Source organism: Podarcis pityusensis (genome assembly GCF_964106645.2).
Source record: "Podarcis pityusensis genome assembly, chromosome: 13".
In the NCBI taxonomy this organism is placed as follows: Eukaryota; Metazoa; Chordata; class Lepidosauria; order Squamata; family Lacertidae; genus Podarcis; species Podarcis pityusensis.
This window is the reverse complement of record NC_138038.1, coordinates 24,487,778-24,509,258: the sequence shown is the minus strand read 5'-3', so window position 1 is coordinate 24,509,258 and position 21,481 is coordinate 24,487,778. Positions and strand designations below refer to the sequence as shown.

The 21,481-nt window shown below is 46.9% G+C and overlaps 1 protein-coding gene across 1 annotated transcript; it reads left to right on the top strand.

Annotated features, from left to right (window-relative positions):
* The first annotated feature begins 3,485 nt into the window (after nt 1–3,485).
* P3H4 (prolyl 3-hydroxylase family member 4 (inactive)) lies at nt 3,486–20,552 on the top strand. Its single transcript, XM_080978312.1, has 8 exons — nt 3,486–4,581; nt 11,565–11,714; nt 13,136–13,307; nt 14,205–14,333; nt 15,957–16,102; nt 17,289–17,372; nt 19,011–19,155; nt 19,679–20,552. Exons 1-8 carry the CDS (start codon nt 3,790–3,792, stop codon nt 19,696–19,698), a joined length of 1,638 nt encoding a protein of 545 aa, XP_080834438.1. The 5' UTR covers nt 3,486–3,789; the 3' UTR covers nt 19,699–20,552.
* The last annotated feature ends 929 nt before the right edge of the window (nt 20,553–21,481 follow it).

The following is a 21,481-nucleotide window of genomic DNA, read 5'->3' as shown; positions in this document are numbered from 1 at the left end:
AGTTCTTCAAGCCCCTTCGCCATGGCAAGGCAGTGATCCATGAAGGGGTTTGTCAGCTTAGTAGGAGTCAAATACCACTGGTATTTTCTTGGGGCGGCACTGATACATCTCCTTGCCAAGGATGCAGGGGAGCCTAGGTACCCCTCTATATATGAGATGAGAAGAGGGAAAACCCAGTCTGACCAGTTGCCCAAGTTCACTCTGTTTGCTTCATGACTTGATCCTCAGTTTCCCACAAAATCCAACTCCACCTACACAAAACCACAACCTTTTTTGTCTGTGTTTGTTCCATTGGCATCCCATAAGGGTCTTTGTGCAGCCTTCCACAGATAAGCCCACTCTTTGCTTCTAGGTGGGCACAAGCCAAGACACACCAATCCTCCCCCTGAGAGACTCAAAGAACCGTCGAGGTGGAAGAAACCACAAGGGTCATCTAGTCCAACCCCCTGCAATGCAAGAATCTTTTGCCCAACGTGGAGCTTGAACCTGCAACTCTGAGATTAAGAGTCTTAACAACTAAGCTACCCCATCTAGAAACTTAAGGAGGGGGTTGAGTATCAGAAAGGATAATTTGCAGGCACAGGAAGTGCACCTTGACAAAGATAATTGAAAAGACAACCACCAAAACCTTCCACAAAGGCAAGATGTGGGCAGTGATTTATGAGGTACCAGTGCCAGAAATTAGGAATTGTATCTGGAAAACAGGAACAAAATAATAATAATAATAATAATAATAATAATAATAATAATAATAATATATAAATAAATAAATTACTTATACCCGCCTGTCTGGCCAGGCCTCCCCAGCCACTCTGGGCGGGTCCCAACAGAATATTAAAAACATGATAAAACATCAAACATTAAAAACTTACCTAAACAGGGCTGCCTTCAGATGTCTTCTAAAAGTCAGGTAGTTGTTTATTTCCTTGACATCTGATGGGAGGGCGTTCCACAGGGCGGGCGCCACTACCGAGAAGGCCCTCTGCCGGGTTCCCTGTAATCTCACTCCTCACAATGAGGGAACCGCCAGAAGGCCCTTGGCACTGGATCTGTGTCTGGGCTGAACGATGGGGGTGGAGACGCTCTTCAGGTATACAGGACCAAGGCCATTTAGCGCTTTAAAGGTCAGCACCAACACTTTGAATTGTGCTCGGAAACATACTGGGAGCCAATGCAGATCTCTCTTCAACCAGACTCTCCTGCTTGCTTCCAGGTCACATTACTGCAAACTCAACTTAGGCTTTGTCCTTCTATCTACCTAAGAGGTGAAGGAGGGGCCCCACCAATTTGTGGCCTTGATGATGTGTTCAATAGTCCAGGTATCTGACAGTCTCCCCACTCAAATCTTCTCTTTACAAGTGATTGATATAAGCACGCGACAATCTACAGGTTTTGTTGGACTTGATCAATGTTATTTCACAACAAATTAATCAAAATATTCTAAAAAACAAAACCAAGTCAGTGGGACTTACTTCTAAGTAAACCTGCATAGAACTGGGATGCATATGTTACAAGCGCTCAAGAGTGCTGTGACCTGCGCCTGCAGCAAAGGCAGTCAGAGAAGTCGGGATGATTTTAAACCCTCTATAATGCAAGGGCTTGATAAAAGCAATTTAATGCAGGATTTCTGCAGGAGGAGGCAGTGTTTGCAAGGAAAGCTGTTTTGTATTCTGCCTGCCAGATCGTAAATTGGAAAGAATAAGAGACTATTGAAATACGCTCCACCGGGCTGTGGCTTTCAAGCAGGAAGGGGCTAAAAAAACCCTATGCTGCCTACCATACCTTAAAATAAGGGACAGATGGGAGCTCTGTACATCATGCCAGGAACTGGAACCACGCTTTGCCCTCAGACAATACAAACTCTCTGACCTAGTTTTCAAGTTCCTATTAAGAGTACAGCAGAGGACGTCGTCCATCTCTTTCCTGGACTTTAGGATCAGTGCATTTTTCAAACTGACATTTTTTTCTCCATCCAGAAACTATTAAAAAGCGAGATCAAGGCAACGCTACAGCCACATATTTGGATGGCTGATGCAGAAAGCAAAGAAGATGCAATTCACAGACTTCTCTGGAGGCAGCGAGCCTGTGTGTGTGTGTGTGTGTGTGTGTGTGTGTCTGTCAGAGGGTTGTGGTTGTTGTTGTTATTTTATACCCTGCCCATCTGGCTGGGTTTGTTAGTAAATCCAACAGGGTTTCCCCAGCCACCCTGGGCGGCTCCCAACAGAATATTAAAAACACGATGTGGTGCCAATATTGTTTGAATGTTGGGATGCCAACTCTGCCATAAGTCCCAGCCAGGAGAGCCAGTGGTCAGACATGGCGGTCACCACACTAGATACCCTGACCCAAAGTATTCCAGGTGCTCAAATCTTTGTTAGGATTTGTCCAAACTTCTCCATCCCCCCTCCAAGCAGTTGTTTGTGGAGCTGTCCATCTTGAATATGGCAGCAGCTTTTTGAGCTCGCAAACAAGTTTTTACAACCCCATCCACTGAGCTGGAACAACAGCCTACAGTTTGTAAAAACTTTAAAAGCAGGAAATATGTCTGAAAAACAGCAAATGAAATGATTTCTAATGCACAAAAAATCCTGGCAAGAAGAATCCTATTTCATTCAGCTCCTAGTGCCGGAACGGCCACTTGCCCCTTACACAGCAGTTTTCTTTTGGAGCAATTTTCTAATGAGCCCCAAATGAAGGTGGTCTTTCTCTCCAGGAAGCCCTCTACAGGCTGTTATGCACCACGGTAATACTTTTTTAGAAATAAAATAAATATGCAAGCGATAGTCACGAACTGGACTGCTTGAGGTATATCCAGAGGTGTTTGGGGGCAGATATGTTCTGCAACACATCATGGATCAATCATAGTGCATTAGTTGCAGATGTATATTAATGTATTATTTTTTAATATTTTGTTGGAAGCCGCCCAGAATGGTATACTGCCCAGAGGGGTATAAATAAATTATTATTATCATTCTGCCTTTATTAGTTGCTGTGTCTGTGGTGCAGTAGAGCACTAGGTCCAGTTTAATGGTGCAGCCTGGATTTGCGATTGAATCCCACCTGCAAAACAGTCAGTTTGGAAGCGCCTGGCTTGCCTATGGGGTGCAGTGAAGGATGGTGCATTGTGCAAAAAGGGGCACTGCCCCACCAATCCCAGGGCAGATCCACACCATACATTTAAAGTGCATTCAGTGCGCCCGACTCCCCCAAAGAACCCTGGGAACTGTAGTTTTCCCCTCACAGAGCTGCTATCATTTTGTGTGTGTGTGTGCGCGCGCGCGCGCGCGCGCACGTGTGTGTGTGTCCCATCTGACTGGGTTTTCCCCAGCCACCCTGGGCAGCTTCCAGCAAAACATAAAAACACAATAAAACATCAAACATTAAAAACTTCCCTATACAGGGCTTCCTACGGATGTCTTCTAAAAGTCATATAGTTCTTTATCTGTTTGTAAGCCTCTTCCTTTAGACTTTGGGTTGACAACATTGCTGTTGACTTGCTTTTCCCTGGCTGTTTTCAGCTTGCTTGTTGTGTTAGGCTGTGAGGTAACTTCGCATTGCATTTCTTTTTTGTCATTCATACACATTGTTCTGAATGGATTGGGGTACAAATATGATCTATCGATCCGTCATGAATGATGCCAGCAGCAAGATAAGGTCTTGGAGAAGAGAACCTTGGTCTCTCCCACAACAGGCAACGTCAACTCGCTAGCTTCTGGGATGCCTCAGTTCAGGGCGCGGGATCGTATAGTGTAGATCGGACTCACTTTTTCCAGAACTCCAGCCCTACTCATGGAGTCAGAGGAAGAAACTGGTGGGCGGAGCCCCCAACTTATCCCGGGCCGCGCTAAGACCCTGCGGAATCCGCCTGGGCTGTCCCGCGCCGCCTTCCTTCCTTCCCCCTGCTTCCCGGAGACTCCCGATGGGCCTCCAAGCGGCTGGGCAGCAGCTCTCGAGCACCGAGCCGCCGGCTGCGCGGGCGGCATGGAGCGGCGAAGCCGGGGGCTCCTGCTGGCTTTCGTGCTCCTGGCCACGGCGGCGCCTGAAGGCGGCGCGCAGTATGAGAAGTACAGCTTCCGCGGCTTCCCCGAAGCCGAGCTGATGCCTCTGCAGAGCGCCTACGCTTACGCGCTGGAGCAGTACGAGGCCGAGAACTGGCGGGAGAGCGTCCGCTACCTGGAGGCGAGCCTGCGCCTCCATCGCCTGCTCCGGGACAGCGAGGCGCACTGCCACAAGGAGTGCGCCGCCAGCGAGAAGTTTGGAGAGGGTGCCGTTTTTGGAGAGCCTGCAGAGGGCGTCCAGGGCACCCCGGCGCATGGAGAAGACGAGAAAGGCGCCGCCGCTGCTGCTGCGCTCGGCGAGGGCGCACGACCCGGCGCGAAGTTTGGAGAGCCGGCCGGGGGCGCGGCGGATGAGTGGCGCCGGGAGATGGAGCTTTTCGGGCTCGTCCTGCAGCGCGCCTCGTGCCTGCGGAGGTGCAAGCGCAGCCTGCCCGCCTTTCAGCTCAGCTACCCGCCCGCAGACACGCTGCGCGACTTCCAGCGCCGCACCCCTTACCAGTACCTGCACTACGCGCTCTTCAAGGTGAGCCAATGGGGAGCGCGCGCAGGGGGACGTCTCGAGGCTTCCTTGGAAACCATGTCAATTAATTGCGTTTCAATCAAAATATTAGTTAATTAAAATCACTTCTAAACAGAACAACATCTAAGCGACATACAAAAATAATATTCAAAGCATATGGGAGACAGTCTGGGTAGCTCACTTGGTTTGGGCACAGGGCTGATAATGCCATGGTTTCAGGTTCGATCCTCCCGTATGGGACAGCTGTATATTCCTGCATTGCAGAGGGTTGGACTCACTAGATGATCCCCAAGATCCCTTCCAGCCCTACAATTCTATGCTCTAAATATTGTAAGCCATGGGTAGGCAAACTAAGGCCCGGGGGACAGATCCGGCCCAATCGCCTTCTAAATCCGGCCCATGGACTGTCCAGGAATCAGCGTGTTTTTACATGAGTAGAATGTGTCCTTTTATTTAAGATGCATCTCTGGGTTATTTGTAGGGCATAGGAATTTATCCCCCCCCCCCAAAAAAAATAGTCTGGCCCCCCAAAAGATTTGAGGGACAATGGACTGGCACCCTGCTGAAAAAGTTTGCTGACCCCTGTTGTAAGCATTGTAAGAAGTATTGATGGTCCCCAGAGGTGGTTGACTGTCTGGTGTGTTTTAGTAAAAGCAGAGGCAGGACATCTGTTTTCAGTGGGCAGATCTTACCCCTGAAATATAGGAAAGAAGAACTGACTGGAATAGTCCTGAGATGAAACAATGCACCTTTCTTTCCCTGTTGGCTACAGAGAGTTCCCAACCATCAGATATTAGGCAGAAAAAGTTTCTAGACAAAGGGAGTTATTTCCAGATGTGGGTTTTCACATCTCTTCCTCTGGAGACAATGCATTTCATTAAAAGATGCCACCACACAGGATCTAAGGGCCTTCTCAGTACTCTTGTGTTCCCAGAACCCCTTCAATATTTCTAAGAGCAAAATAAGCTCCTGTTCAGCCTCCAGGTTTGCACCGGAGCCTCTTTCTCAGCTAATGTTTCCATAGCTTCTTCGGATCTGGGGTTCAGAGTGACCAGTAGAAAACATCCAAGGCGTGTTACTTCTGCTGGCCCCTTCAATGCACATCAGGGGACCTTATCTATGGGTTGCTTCTCATATTATGGCCTTCCTTCACGCGCTCCAACCAACTGAGCTATCCAGCTTTCAGGGAAGGTACTTTCTGCTCTGCAAAGATACTGAATCCTGCATGTGGAAAGGTTACTGTGTCAAGGAACTATAGCCAGTTCCTGTCGCCTGAATGAAAAACTCACTTGTGTGATTTGTTTCATGTAGATTCCCCTCCCAGAGCACCATACTTCATGGTCTTCGCAGGCTACGATTCCTCAACACGTGTTCACACACTGCCTAATGAATGATCATTATGTGTTACAATGTAACAGTACAGGCTCACAGTACAGTGGTACCTTGGTTCCCGAACAGCTTAGTGGTTGAACAAATCGGCTCCTGAACACTGCAAACCCAGAAGTAGGTGTTCTGGTTTATGAACCTTTTCGGAAGCCAAACCTCTGACGCGGCTTCTGCTTGAGTGCAGGAAGCTCCTGCAGCCAATCGGAAGTGGCGCCTTGGTTTTCGAACTGTTTCAGGAGTCGAATAGACTCCTGGAACAGATTAAGTTCGAGAACCAAGGTACCGCTGTACAGTATTTCTAATATGGAAGTTCAAGATGTGTGCTGTTTCCCTCTGAAGACATTCCTTTGCTTGGGGCCCTTTGAGCAAGTCAAGAGTGGGAGACAGACTTGCCTCAAGCAAGCCCCCCACCCCCAACAAGCCCCACTGCTCTCAGCACTCCCAAGTCATCCTTCATTCAAGTTTCGTACGTATCCCATTCAAAGCCCACGTCACTTGGTATTAGCGTGAAACAGTCACTTCCTCTGACAGCCTTCCATTTGGGAGGCTTCGCAACAGCCTCCGACGTGACAATCTGCAGATGAGGAGTTTGTGCTCATTCGTACGTGCTTTCTGTGCTGGGATTTTTGTGAACTGTTGAACAGTGTGCTGTGTGCATCTTATTCCCCATCCCTGCCTTTCCAGACCCGAAAGGTGCTACATTGCCAGTGAGGAAACTGTTCACTTCCTCCTTTTCTTTGCCTCTTTTTCCTTCTCCCGGCACTCCCAGGACCCTTTCCCTTTTAAGTAGCTTAATCCAGACAGCCTGGCTCTTTAAATCTGGGCCTCCAGGAGGAGCGTTAGATGAGCAAAGCAGTGCCTTTTGCCAGCAGCTTCTGGTCTCTCCTCCCCTTCTCTTTCTCCCCCCACCCCGCAAATCTCCTTCACCAATGAGGTAGCCTCCCCTGGCTTTCCTGGACCAGAGGCATTTCAGATGCCACGTCCCACAGCTTTCAGACTCCTGGAGGAGGTGGACACAGTTGCGGCGAGATGATCAGATTCACTTCTGATCTTCTCTGGACTTCTTGTTCCTTGGCTGTCTCTTTTGGTGGCGTTTCCAGGCTGTTTAACCCTTTGTCTGTGTACCAAAGTGATGCTGGGAAAGCGGCTAGAGTTTTGGGAAGATGCCAGATTTTGGTGTATTTTTGGGTGTGCTCTTGCAATGTACATCACATGATCTAGAGCAGGGGTCAGCAAACTTTTTCAGCAGGGGGCTGATCCACTCTCCTTCAGACCTTGTAGGGGGCCAGACTATATTTGGGGGGGGGGGGAATGAATGAATTCCTATGCCCCACAAATAAGCCAGAGATGCATTTTAAATAAAAGCACACATTCTACTCATGTAAAAACACGCTGATTCCCCGACCATCCGCGGGCTGGATTGAGAAGGCGATTGGGCCGGATCCATCCCCTGGGCCTTAGTTTGCCTACCCATGGTCTAGAGGAGCCTGGAGGTGTGGTGGGCTGGTTTCAGGAGGGCAGTAGGCCTCATTGTGGGTTGCTGGGGGGGTTTTCCACACTCTCTCCTATCCAGGTTCTCCAGCACCTGCTGGAAAACACACAGACGGAGCGGGTGGGTGTTGGATTGTGTTTCTCTTGCCTAGTATTAGAAATTAGTGACTGGCGCAGGTCCATTTGAGACCCCGTGGAAATCTTTGGATGCCAGGTTAGCAACTGACAGCTCCATCTAGCTGGCCTCTCCAGCTCTCTTAAGCAAGTAAGCGGAAGAGCTTATTTATTGCATTTATATCCCACCATTTTCTCCAAGGTGTGCATGGTTCAACCTGCCCCCCTCAGTTAATCTCTACAATGACCCTGCGAGGTAGGTTCAGCTAAGAGGCAATGACTGGCCCAAGGTCACCCAGTGAGCTTCATGACTGAAGTGGGGATTTGAACCCTGATCTCCTAGGTTCTGGTCTGACACGCTAACCACTACACCACACTGGCTTCCTAGAGTAGTTCTGCTATGGGGCAGCTATATAAAGTAAGTAGGTGAATAAATATGGTGAGCAAAAGGAAAAGGCTCTGAATTATTTTCTTCTTTGAAGCTTGAATTTGTTTTATTCTGAATTGTTTTATTTGAGGTTTTAATGTGTTGTAAACTGCTTTGAGATTTTTTTTCTTTAAAATATAAAGTGGTATAGAAAATCATCATTATCATCATCACAATGCAAAAAAGGTGCCTAGGCATTCTGCTGTGGCGACCGCAACCTAGGTTTATTTATTTTTTAAAATAATTTTTATTTGGTTTTACAAATTCATTCACACAACTGAAATTCTTGTGGATATTAATATTAAAACAAGATTCTTCCGAATCTTAGGACTTCCCCCCTCCATTCCATGGGTTCTTTCAATACCTTTGTCAACTGCATATTATAAATTCATCCAAATTACATTCCCCCATAGTCTTTGTAACACTGAAAGGGTTATTTAAAGCCTGCCAAAGAGTTAAAGTGTTTACAGTGTTCTTTTAAATACAACCTATATTTGTCCCATTCTCTGTTGAAGTTTCGATCCTCCTGATTTCTGATTTTCCCTTTCAGTCTTGCCATCTCTTCATAGTCCATTAATTTCATCTGCCGGTCCACCTTCGTAGGCATCTTGTCACCTTTCCAACTCTGGGGAAGCAGCATCCTTGCAGCTCTAGTAGTGTACATGAACAGTCTTTTCAATTCCTTTGAAGGAACCGAAGGAAGGCAACCTAGGTTTAAGGTGCCATTTGGCAATTAGCTTATATATCTGAGTTTCTAGCACTGCTCTCGCCTCTTTGCTGCTGACCTTTGGGAAGGACTGTAGCTCAGGGATTTGTCCTGGTTTCTGGCATCTCAAGTTGGGACCTCCTAGATGCATAGCTTTCACCCACGACCCTTCTGATTCAAATTAAGCCCCTTCTGCTGTCCACCCGCAAAGTGTATTCAGATGCCCCATGGAGAGGAAACTGTTGGAAGGGCAGGGTACTGTGGATTGGGCCCCTTCTCCATTGTATTCCCGGCCTCATTGCCAGTACAGTCGTACCTTGGAAGTCAAACGGAATCCATTCCGGAAGTCCATTCAACTTCCAAAATGTTCGGAAACCGAAGCACGGCTTCTGATTGGCTGCAGGAAGCTCCCGCAGCCGATCGGAAGCCCCGTAGGACATTCGGCTTCCAAAAATAGTTCGCAAACCGGAACAGTCACTTCTGGGTTTGCAGCATTCAGGAGCCAAAACATTCGAGAACTAAGCTGTTTGAAAACCAAGGTACGGCTGTATTGTCAAGAAGTCCATGCAGGTGCAAATGGGACTTTTTAAAACCAGGTCGTATATGGCCTTTGTAAAGTCAGCTTCACTACTATTGGAAAGAACTTAGGTTTTTAATACTTAACTTTTTTTTTTTAAAAAAAAGCCAGTTTCTAGACTTCATTAGAAACTTCCTCTCTCTCAAAAAGAAACTTGCACCAGAAAATTTGCAGAGATACATTTTTTAAAAAGAAAATGCGAGGGCAGAATTGGCTAAAGAGAGGGCTGTTTTAGACAGGTGAGGGCAAAAGAAAAGAAAAAGGTTTTGAAAATCCGCATGTCTCTTCCCGGTGCCACCAAATGGCCTGGAGAAGAATCCAAGAAAACCAGCAGAGATAGTAGATTGTCCCTGTGCTTTTCTGCACCCTGAATACAGTAGCTCCTTTCTTCCGTCTGGAACAGATGAGATGCTCCCAGTGGTGAGCCTTCCTTCCCACGTCACCATCCTGGCATTTGACACCATGATGAGAACAGCAGACATGAATGGGAGTTAGTGGAACTTTTCAGATGAGAGAGAGAAAGAGAATGCAACTGTTGGTGGCAAATGTGTTTTTTAACTTCAAGTGTTGGCACTGGATGGCAGCCTGGCAGTTCTGTGCTGCTGACTCAGGGGCTTTTAGTTTAATGGGTATGGAAGTCTGCTTTTTAAAACTCCCAGATTGTAGGGATTGCTTTCCTCTGAGCACATAGGTATGCAAGCCATTATCTCTTTTTCTGTAACTTATTTTTTTATGTTGTGTCTCAGGTTTCACTGTCCTTTTATTCGCCTGCATGATCTCAGAGGGGACACTTTCGTTCCAGATAATGGCTCTGCTATGTGATCACACTCCATTAGTATTTCATGAAGAGCATAACATTCTTTCTTCTTTTTTCCCCCTCTTCCCCTGCCCAAGAAGAAAAGAGCCCATTTCTAGGCTGTAAGATGCAAACCAAGACATTGCTTGGTACAGGTGTACCTCATCTCCCAAACACCTTGGGAGTCGAATGTTCTGGCTCCCGAATGCCGCAAACCCGGAAGTGAGTGTTCCGGTTTTCGAACGTTCTTTTGGAAGCCAAACCTCTAACGGGGCTTCCGCTGCTTCCAGTTGGCTGCAGGAACTTCCTGCAGCCAGTCAGAAGCTGCACTTTGGTTTCCAAATGTTTCAGAAGTCAAATGGACTTCCAGAACAGATTCTGTTCAATTTCCAAGGTACGACTATATTTGCTTCTAGACCAAAAACAGCCCGACCTCCCCTTCAGAAAGGAATGGAGATTGGTTGTGTTCTGAAGCTAGCAACAATATTTTATATGGAAAAAATAAAAAGGGGACCAATTGTTTCAAAAACATTTAGGTAAATTTCAGAAAAATAAGGATCTGGGGCAATGCAATCCCACAAGTGCACACATAATCCCTTACAGTCTGTGCTTGTTTCAAAGAGGGTGCAAACTGCGTAATATTTAGTGAAAATTTTCAAAAGTTTGTTCCAGTCCCTAGTCTTAAGAACCACAATTGCCTTTGAATAGGTCATGCCAGCAGGGACTGATGGGAGCTGGAATCCAATAACATCTGGAGGGCCTTAAACCATATGTCTTCAGGTGGTAGGTTAGCACCTCTCGCTGAATGACGACCTGGTCTAATCCTGATCGCAACAACAGCATTTTATCTTTTAAGATAATCTTTATTGATTTTATGATTACATATTATACATATACACCTTACTTTACATTTACATTTACTCCTAAGAGTTGACTTCCCTTCTTCCTTCTTCTGGCTTTTTTATGTCGTCTCTAAGTTTTTCGCATTGTCTTTATCGATTTTGTATATTGTTCTTCTTTCAACTTTATCCGTACAGTGTCAATATACAAATAAATCTTTCTGTATATACACTTCTTGTTGTTTGTCTATATTCATTTACAGATACAATTAGTTACCTTGATTGTATTTTACATTTTAATTCATATTGTCATTTAGCATCCAATAAAGTTTCTTTTAATTTCCCGTTATGATATTTATTTCCATTCTACTGATTTCACTATTTCACCTTATCCTATGTATAACATAAATTTTCCCCATTCTTTTTGGAATGTTTCATCGCCCTGTTGTCGAATTGGAAACAACAATTGCCAACAGTAGAAGAGTGGCAGTACAAGGTCATGGAATATGCGGGAATAGCCAAATTAAACAGCAGCATTGCCATATATGGTAAAATAAATTTGGAAGTGGACCCACCAAATGCAGGTTAGGGCCCTGGGTCTGGAAAGCATGAAACCCTCTCCTTGAACTACTTTCCCTTGTTTTCCCTAGGCAAATAAGATTGAAAAAGCTGTGTCGGCTGCTCATACTTTCCTGCAGAAGAACCCCAAGCATGAGATGACCCAAAAGTACATGAACTATTACAAAACTATGGTCGATGTGGACGAGTACCTCATAGACTTGGAAGCACAGCCCTATGAGGTGAATGGAGCAAGGGAGGTTTTCAGGGGTGGCTGGGGAAAGAGGGAGCTTATTTCCTGGAGCGGGACCACAGTTGGAAGCCTTATAGGAGAGCTCCGAAAGTCTCCTGGACTCCAGCTGCCATCATCCCTTGCCATTGGCCATGCTGGCTGAGGCTGATGGGAATTGGAGTCCCAACAACATCTGGAAGGCCTCTAGTTCCCCATCCCTGCCTTCAAGGGCTTGGATGTACAAGGGGGCAAAGAATCAGGTGTTTTTGTGGCAGGCGAAAGGTGCCCATTGTTATGGAGGGTGGGCCTGCTGGTTTCTGCAAGCTTCTGTGAGCCAAAAAGAAGACTGAACCAATCTGTAGTGCTTATCTGGCTGGAAAATGAACAAAATAGGGAGCTGGATAGAGTTGGATGTGTAATGAACAAAGAGAACATTTTCCCTCTGCCCACAAGTGGCAGAAGTGCAGGAAGGCAATTTGATATTGGAGAATGACGGTTCATTCAATAAATGGATTCCTCTCCCAGCTTAATATGATAGTGGACTTGAGTGCATTTATTCAGTTTTGTCAAAAACTGTGTTGCATACAAAGTCAAGTTCTTATCTATCTACAGTATCTGTCCTTACATTGGCTAGAATCTGTCTAAAACTCTGAAAAGTAACCACAGACCAAGTAAGCTTGAGTTAATAAGGGCAACTTGGGGAAAGCACTACATAAGGTGCTTAAATGTCATGGTACTTTTTGAGGAACCCAGAAAACTAACTCTGAGAAGTTAGAATCCAATGAACATCTGGGATCTAGAAGGCACCATGAACCCCCTTTGCATGTTATTTCCATGTGGAGGCAAAAATGTTTAAAGGGGGCTCAGGGTTGCCAACCCCCCAACTACCAAGAGAGCCTCCTCTGTCGATCTTAACACCTGATAGGCTCTGTGAGGAAGAAGGTATTTAGATATTTGGGATCTACATCATTTAGGGCTCTAAAATACTAATGTGAGCGCATTGAATGGGCCCAGAAACAAACTGGCAACCAACTCAGCATTTTTAAAACAGGCTACATTGTTGGGCCGTTGTTGGTTTAATTTTGTTACCGAATTTCAATAATTGGGGGCTGGCTGGCTGTTTTCTTGTTTGCCACTGGTTTATCTATTTGCTGTGTTCTGTACGCTGCAGATCCCTTCAGAACACCTCACAGAAAATGCTTTGTGAATGAATAAAGATTAATAATATATATGTATGTTTTTATCTTGTGCGGTCCGCCTTGGAAGGCCTTTGGACTTACAAAATGACAGCCTAAACCTATTTTAAATTAAGAGAAGAAAAAGAAGGCTCAGTGGGGCTTCACCCTTTTATGGCCATTCCTTGTTAAGTTCCAGATCTGTGGGCTTCTTTGTTTAACCTGACCTGCCAGTCTCCCTCCTCCCTGTTTTCAGACTGTTTTTGTGAGAGCGGTGAAACTTTACAACGCTGGAGATTTCCGGAGCAGCATTGCTGACATGGAGCACGCCCTGTCTCAGTACTACAAGACCTACGAGAACTGCTTGACTGGCTGCGAAGGCAGCTACGAACTTCGTGAATTTAAGGATTTCTACCCTGCCATTGCAGGTGAGGGCACCGGGGAAGGGGCAGCCATTAAAGGTAAGGGCAGTGACGGCTGCCATCACAACAAAGGAAGGCCACTGAGGGAAGGTCAGCTCAGGTAGGCATGGCAGTCTGTCCTTGTTCTATTCTGAGCTCTCATTAGCCTGGTGGTTGTTTCTGGTGGCGTCCAGTGTGGTGCTGTGGTCTAAACCACTGAGCCTCTTGGGCTTGCTGATTGGAAGGTTGGCAGTTCGAATCCCCGCATTGGAGTGAGCTCCCGTTGCTCTGTCCCAGCTCCTGCCAACCTAGCAGTTCGAAAGCACACCAGTGCAAGTAGATAAATAGGTACCACTGTGGCGGGAAGGTAAACTCTGGTTTCCGTCATGGTGTTCCATTGCGCCAGAAGCAGTTTAGTCGTGCTGGCCACATGACCCGGAAAGCTGTCTGTGGACAAACGCCGGCTCCCTCGGCCTGAAAGTGAGATGAGCGTCGCAACCCCATAGTCACCTTTGACTGGACTTAACCGTCCAGGGGTCCTTTACCTTTTACAGGCATCCACAAACTTATGTGTGATCATTCATTCTTGTCATGGTAAACTATGACTTGGTCCAAGGTCTCAACTTGGCTCAGTCCTTTGAGAGAGCTAAATGGGAGCCAAACCCAGACATATCCAAGGAAAGTGGAAACTGTGGGGTTAGGTATGGGGAAGTATACCTGGGCTTCCGGAAAAGTGGGGAGGCTGTTACAGCTGCTAACATTTGCCTGTTGAGCAAATTAAAAGTTAGCTACAGAAGACAAGTCCGTAAATGGTTACAAAAGGTGATAAAATCTCTGGAGCTTCCTAGCTACCTGGCAACCATCAGTTGATATAAATGTTTAACCTTGTGGATTCCTTCCTTCCTCTACCCACCCACCCTCCAGATCACTTTGTCGATGTCCTGCAGTGCAAAGTAGACTGCGAAACCGACTTGATCCCAAATGTAGGCGGCTACTTTGTGGAGAAGTTTGTGGCCACGATGTATCACTACCTTCAGTTTGCGTACTACAAGTGTGAGTCCTCAGGGTGGGGAGGAATGTTGCTTCGGGGAGGGTTGGTTGGGTAACTAGCAGATTGTTGTGGAATTCTCTAGTTTAGGATCTGGCCAGCATTCCCTCTTCTCCTCGCCCCTATCCCAGGGCAGAGCTTTCTTGTCCTGTGCCCCACACGTTCCATTTCAATCTGCGGAACTGGCACTATACCAAAATGCTCATTCTGCACTTGTAAGTAATCAATCTTTTCAGTGTGGCAGCATCTACACTTTGGAACTCCCTGCCACTTGACACCTTCACTGTGCCTTAGATGTTGACATGTGTGTTTCATTTTATTTTTTTTTACTGTTAATTAAGCTTATCTTTAAATGTATTTTTTAAAAAAATATATATATTTTAAAAACCTGGCTTTTATTTTTTTAAGTGATTTTTCCATCGAAACAAAAACAACAAGAAACAATCAAGAAAATATTTTCACCCACGTTAAATGCGTATATGAGAATTTCTTCTGCCGCATTAACTGGCTTTTTATTATTGTAATCTTTCTTGTAAGCTGCTTAGAGGCTTTACTGGAATCAAGCAGTATATTTTTTTTATAAAAAAATAAAAATTAAAGGAAAAACGAAAAATCACCCAAGCTGCAGAATGCCACCAGCATAACAGAAGATAAAAATAGTCCACCAGGTTTATCAGATTCCTAACATCTTAAGAGAATTAGAGTTTCCTATTCCTCCACTCATTGTGGCATCCCAATCTCTCTGATGTTTTTGCAATTCCCAGAGTGGTTTGACAGTCGATCCCTGTATCCATGAAACTCTGGGAAGTGTAGTTCTGCGATACAAATACAGTGGTACCTCAGGTTAAGTACTTAATTCGTTCCGGAGGTCCGTTCTTAACCTGAAACTGTTCTTAACCTGAAGCACCACTTTAGCTAATGGGGCCTCCTGCTGCTGCCGCACCACCAGAGCACGATTTCTGTTCTCATCCTGAAGCAAAGTTCTTAACCTGAAGCACTATTTCTGGGTTAACAGAGTCTGTAACTTGAAGCATATGTAACCTGAGGTACCACTGTAGGTTCTCCTGACAGCTCTCAGCACCATTAACAAACTCCAGTTCCCAGAATGCTTTGGCTGTTAAAGTGGTATAATAGTGCTTTAAACATATGTTGCAGATATATCCACAGTTGCATCTAGGTGACGTCATAGACTGAGACGTTGCCGGGGGCAGGGGTGGGATTAGAACACCCAGAGTAACCTATCGGTAGGGCCAGCTGGGGCTAAAATTACTTTGGGGGCTAGATCTGGCTCACAACATGCCAGCTGGCCTAGAGGACATTTTTATCCCTGTCTTTCTCTTCTCCCTTACCCCTTTACCTCGCTCACAAATGATGTGTATGTTACATTATGACTTATTTATAAACTGCGTTTTGGGCCAAAGCCCCCCAAAGACGTGACCAGCACATTTCTGCAAAAAAACACAAACCAATCGAAACAATATAAAATAGCAAAATCACCAAATGCTGCCCACCAGTCATCCTTGATACGAAGGTGGGAGCTGCATTCATGCTCTCGCCAACAAACAATGGGTGAATGAAGTGCTTCTCCCACTAATTTGGTCTCTCTCTCTCTCTCTCTCTCTCCACAGTGAATGATATCAAGAATGCCGTGCAGAGTGTGGCCAGCTATATGCTCTTTGACCCTGGGGATGAGGTCATGCAGCAGAATCTGGTCTATTACCGCTTCTATCGGGAGCGCTGGCACCTGGAGGAAGGCGACTTCAACCCACGGACGGTAAGGGCGTGACTAGGGGGCTGGCTTAAGGAGTAGCCTATTGCAGCAAAACCAAATGTACCGTATTTTTCGCTCTATAAGACGCACCAGACCACAAGACGTACCTAGTTTTTGGAGGAGGAAAACAAGAAAAAAAAATATTCTGAATCTCAGAAGCCAGAACAGCAAGAGGGATCTGGCTTCTGGGATAGCCTCTTGCTGTCCTGGCTTATGGGATAGCCGTGCGCAGCCTCCCCCAGGCAGCAGGATAAAGGCTTCCCCTGCCTGGAAGAGGCTGTGCGCAGCTAAGGCAGAAGGCTCCCCCAAGAGCCACGCTCCCTTTAAAGAGCCACGTGGAGCGTGTGTGTGGCTCTTGGGGGCTTTTCCCCGAGAAGGGACTGACGGACTGCCCTTCTCCCTCCTCGGGGAAAAGCCCCTAAGAGCCGCACACACGCTCCACGCAGCTCTTTAAAGGGAGCGCTGAGCAGAGCCTCCCGCCTGCATTCGCTCCATAAGACGCACACACATTTCCCCTTACTTTTTAGGAGGGGGAAAGTGCGTCTTATTGAGCAAAAAATACGGTACATTAAGTTTCCGACATCCCAGAGAACGCTGTCCCTTGGCGTTAAAAATACAGAGTGGTTGAGGCAACCCAGCCAGATGGGTGGGGTATAAATAATAAAATTATGATTCCATATTAAATTAGAAATTGTGCAACCTATTGTGCAGAGCAACTCATTGTGCATTCTTATGCACATTCTGCCCATTTTTTTCCTGCTTCCTCTTGTCACAAGGAGGGCCAAAGATCAGCCCCATGACCACTGGAAACCTCGGAAGCCCCTTTGGAGATTTCAGCAGCTGTTGGCTCCAGACTTCCAAGTCATTTGGTCTTGAAGCTTCCTTCCTTTTAAAATGAAAGCTAAGATCCGGGCTTCTGTGCTCAGATGTGCAGTGCCCAGAGCTGAATTAACAGAGCGGCTGGGAAAGTGTTTTCATACTTAGAATTGCAGAGTTGGAAGGGAACCCCTTCCAGCACAAGAATCTTTTTCCCAGAGTCAGACTCGAACCCACAGCCCTGAGTCTCGTGCTCTGCCTATGGAGCTTATCTCCTTGGTGGGCAAAGCCTCTTGTCAGGTAGCTGAGGGGGGAAGGGGCCTCCCTTCCCACCCTACCGTCCTCCGACGCCTGACTTCTGTCTCATTCACAGGAGGCCTTGCGCTACCACAACCAGACATCTGCTCAGAAGAAGCTCTTGGAGTTTGCCAGGCAGTATCTCCAGCCAGACGATGAGGTGAGAGGCCACGAGGCCAGAGGCAGGATGACACGGCGGCTGCCAGAATGCTTCATGAGAGAGGCCCAAGCTCATATCCTGGCTTCTTGGGTGGCTTGGGGCCAGAAAAAAAAACACACACACACACACACACACACACACACACACACACACACGATCTCTGTCTAATGTGAACCTAGGGATGGGTAACCTCAGGGCCTCCCCATTTTACCCACCAGGCTATTTTGACCAAGCCATGCCTACCTGTCAGAGGTGAGAGGCAGGTAAAGGCTGGGTCAAAAAGGTAGCTGCAGGAACCGCCGATCAACTGACCTAACCTACGCCACAGGAAGAGCAGTGGGGATAGGAAGGTGATAGGCCAGACATTCCCAAGCTACGGTTCGCAGACTACTAGGGGTCCATGAGCTTCATTCAGGTGGTCTATCAAAAAATAAAATTAAATATGGTTTGAAATCATGCAGAATCTAGCCCAGCACTATAAAACGTGAAATAGAAGCAGGCATTCAGTTATCTTATTCCTAAACGGGAGAAGGCATAGCAAAAACAAGTCCTGTAGCACCAGCAAAGTTTGCAGATTTATTGTGTGGCAATGGTCCCATCAGATCTACCAAGATGTTGGATATTATTTACACGTGGGAATATACATACAAAACGAATGTGGCCTGCAACAGAATGTCATAGTGTGAAGTACCATTCAGAAAGACAGCCATGCCTTTTCTACGTTATTCCCTTTCTCCTCCTTCTCTTCTTCTCTCTCTCACACAAATTCTCCATGTTTCTTCTAATTGGGGTTTTCCAAAGGCGGCTGATATTTCTCTTGAGGCTTGATGGCCACCTGAGTATCAGCACTTGGAGAATGAGTTCACTATTAGCATAAAGGATACAGATGCAATCATGATTTCACTGCCTGAGCATCCAGAGAAGCCGACTCCTTTGAGTTCCTTTGTGTCTTGCTCATCTCACAAACATCTGTAAACGATCTTAGGTGATTTATGGAGTTCTTACTTTACATACAGGAAATGGTAGGAACATCGTTTTGTTTTCTAATTGATCATAGCTTGGTACGATGCTACCTTTTTTTCTAAAAAAAAGAAAGAAAAAGGTTGGCAACCTTGATTCGTAGATAATGTTTTGCTATAAATATATCACACCGCTCGCCTATACAGTGGTACCTTGGAAGTTGAACGGAATCCGTTCCAGAAGTCCATTCGACTTCCAAAACGTTCGGAAACAAAGGTGCGGCTTCTGATTGGCTGCAGGAAGCTCCTGCAGCCAATCAGAAGCCTCGTCAGACGTTCGGGTTCCAAAGAACGTTCGCAAACCGGAACACTCACTTCCGGGTTTTCGGCATTCCGGAGCCAAAACGTTCAACTCGCAAGGCGTTCAGGATCCAAGGTACAACTGTACTAGGAGGACTCATCTCAGTTCCAATCGACCTCCACCTTGCCACAGCTTCTAAGATTACATCAGGCATTATCCGTGTGATTTGAAGACTTTTTGACAGTCATATGGACTGGAAACTTGGTAATCTTTTGATACCAAGTCTATGCCCAGTTTCCTCATTCTGTGGAAGCACCACACACTCTGCCCTCTCAAGCTGTTATGCTTTGTGTGACATCTTCTCCTTTCCTCCCTCAGGCGGAGGTGAGCGATGGTGAGGAGAGAGCGAAGGATCCGGCTCTGCCATCGGATGCCGAGTTCGAGGGCATGGGTGACTACGAAGAAGGGTTTTTGTCCCAGTGGTGGCAGGAGCCAAAATCGAAAGGCGACAAGGCCGACCAAGGTTATTAATAGCAACGTTGAAAGGCTGGACCTTTCTCCCTACTGTGTGGCTTGGTCCTGTGTCCACACTCCTACCCTCCCTCCTGGATTCCTTCACACCCTTTCCTGTTTGGCATTGCGCCCCCCCCCCCCGTGTCTCCAATGTGCCGCCTCTGCTCCCATCCATGTCTGTCTGTCCAGCCGTTCACCTGCCGACAACGCTAAGCTTGGCTCTAGAGCTCAGGCAGCTCCCAGAAGGCATTGCAAAGAGCGTTAGAAGGATAGGAAAGGAGAGAGCTGTTGTGGCTCCCCGGTGGGTTGGCGCCGATTCTCCTGCATGCCCCGCCCCTTCCTCTTGCGTCCAAGTTCCGGAGCTGGCAGGTGGACTCTTGTGCATGCTGCATGGATCCTGGAGGGGGCAGCAGTGAGCACGCGCATCGTGGCATGACTTCGCTGGAGGGTGCAAGCAGCATTTTGGCAAGTATAGATTCACCTGCAAAGGCTGAGGACGGACTCCTTTAATGCACTGTGTTCTTTGTTCACAGAGACAGAGGGGCTCGAATGAGCGGTGTGGTCCCTGCATTCCTCTGTAGGTGAGGGGTGCGTGTTCTGATTCCTTGCGCCCACCAGGGTTGAAGTGGGCTGTCTGGAACCGGCAGATGCGCCCCTGATGGTGTTCCAACAAGATCCCTGCCTTGGGAACCTCACCCTCCTGGCCCTTGTTTAAGATTCTTCCAAGGCTGGGGGTCTTCTACCTCCCAGTACCTCCTGCATAGAATTTTCCAGTCCACCCCAAACGCAATTGGCTGAGCATGGGGTGCCTCTGAGCCAATCCAAGGTGCTGTGTTTTTTCCCCATGGTACTTCGCTTTAGGAGAGCCCTGCTTCGTAACAAACCTCCATGCAAAAGTGGGAGAGGTGACCAGCACAGCATCTGCTTCTGGTTTCACCCTGGGCTCTGCCAGTGTGACCTCAGATATGCTGGGAGCCAGTGACTTTGGCTATTCAGGCAAACACACACACAGACACACACACGGTAGTGATCTATCCAGCTGGGTATTTTTAGTGCCACTGATTTCCCAACAGGACCAAATTTAAGCCATTGACCCTTTCCTCACAGAACATTGGCTCTCTTAAGAACCAGGCTCCCAGCATGCACTGCTCTGTTTTTGCCTGGTACTGACTGTTCAGATGGTGCGCTAGACCTCAGCAGGCACTGGCTCCCTTCTGACATGGTTCTAAAACAGAGCGATAGGTACATTCAAATTGGCTTGTCAAGTGCCTTCTTAAACCTCACAGAGCTGCCTTTGTAATGTTGTTGTCAGTTAATTTAATTTGTTTTGTTTTTCCTTGCATTGTACAGATTTCTTTTTGTTATAATTTTAGCTGGATTTTAATAAAATACCTCCCAGTTCTTTTATGACTGTCTTTTGAGCATGTTGGTTCTTTTTCTTTTTTAAAGACCTATTATCCAAATCTGCAACCCTTTACCGTCTCACGGCTTAGAGAAGAGCTTCCTCTGTAATTATTTTGTGTGGCAAGGCAGTGGAGGTTTGTTGTTGTTGTTGTTTAGGCGTTTAGGCGTGTCCGACTCTTCGTGACCCCATGGACCAGAGCACGCCAGGCACTCCTGTCTTCCACTGCCTCCCGCAGTTTGGTCAGACTCATGCTGGTAGCTTCGAGAACACTGTCCAACCATCTCGTCCTCTGTCGTCCCCTTCTCCTTGTGCCTTCCATCTTTCCCAACATCAGGGTCTTTTCCAGGGAGTCTTCTCTTCTCATGAGGTGGCCAAAGTATTGGAGCCTCAGCTTCAGGATCTGTCCTTCCAGTGAGCACTCAGGGCTGATTTCCTTAAGAATGGAGAGGTTTGATCTTCTTGCAGTCCATGGGACTCTCAAGAGTCTCCTCCAACACCATAATCCAAAAGCATCAATTTTTCAGCGGTCAGCCTTCTTTATGGCTGGAGGTTTAGGAGCAGAGTTTTCCTTCTCCTAGATGGGCTCCTTTCCCAGGTTGACGAGCCCCATCTGCCCCTCACTTCCCTCTATGACACTTGCAGAACCTGCCTTCTTGACCATTGGACCCACTATTGATCTAGTCCGCTCAAAACACAGAGGCTGTCTTCGCGTGCAGGTGAAGTCGCTAACTCACCGAAGCTTTGAGACCCATCAGCTACCCTCACCTGGTGGAGTTGGGATGGCTTGGAGGTTGGAGCTGCCATTTTTATTTCCCCTAATGCCCCAGCTGCCGTCTCACTCCAGGGCGTTGTGGGAAATTTGAATGGCAATTTTCAGAGCACGGCATCCGCCCAGTGGTGGACTCTGCCAGGGCACTGGGCCACGGCTCCC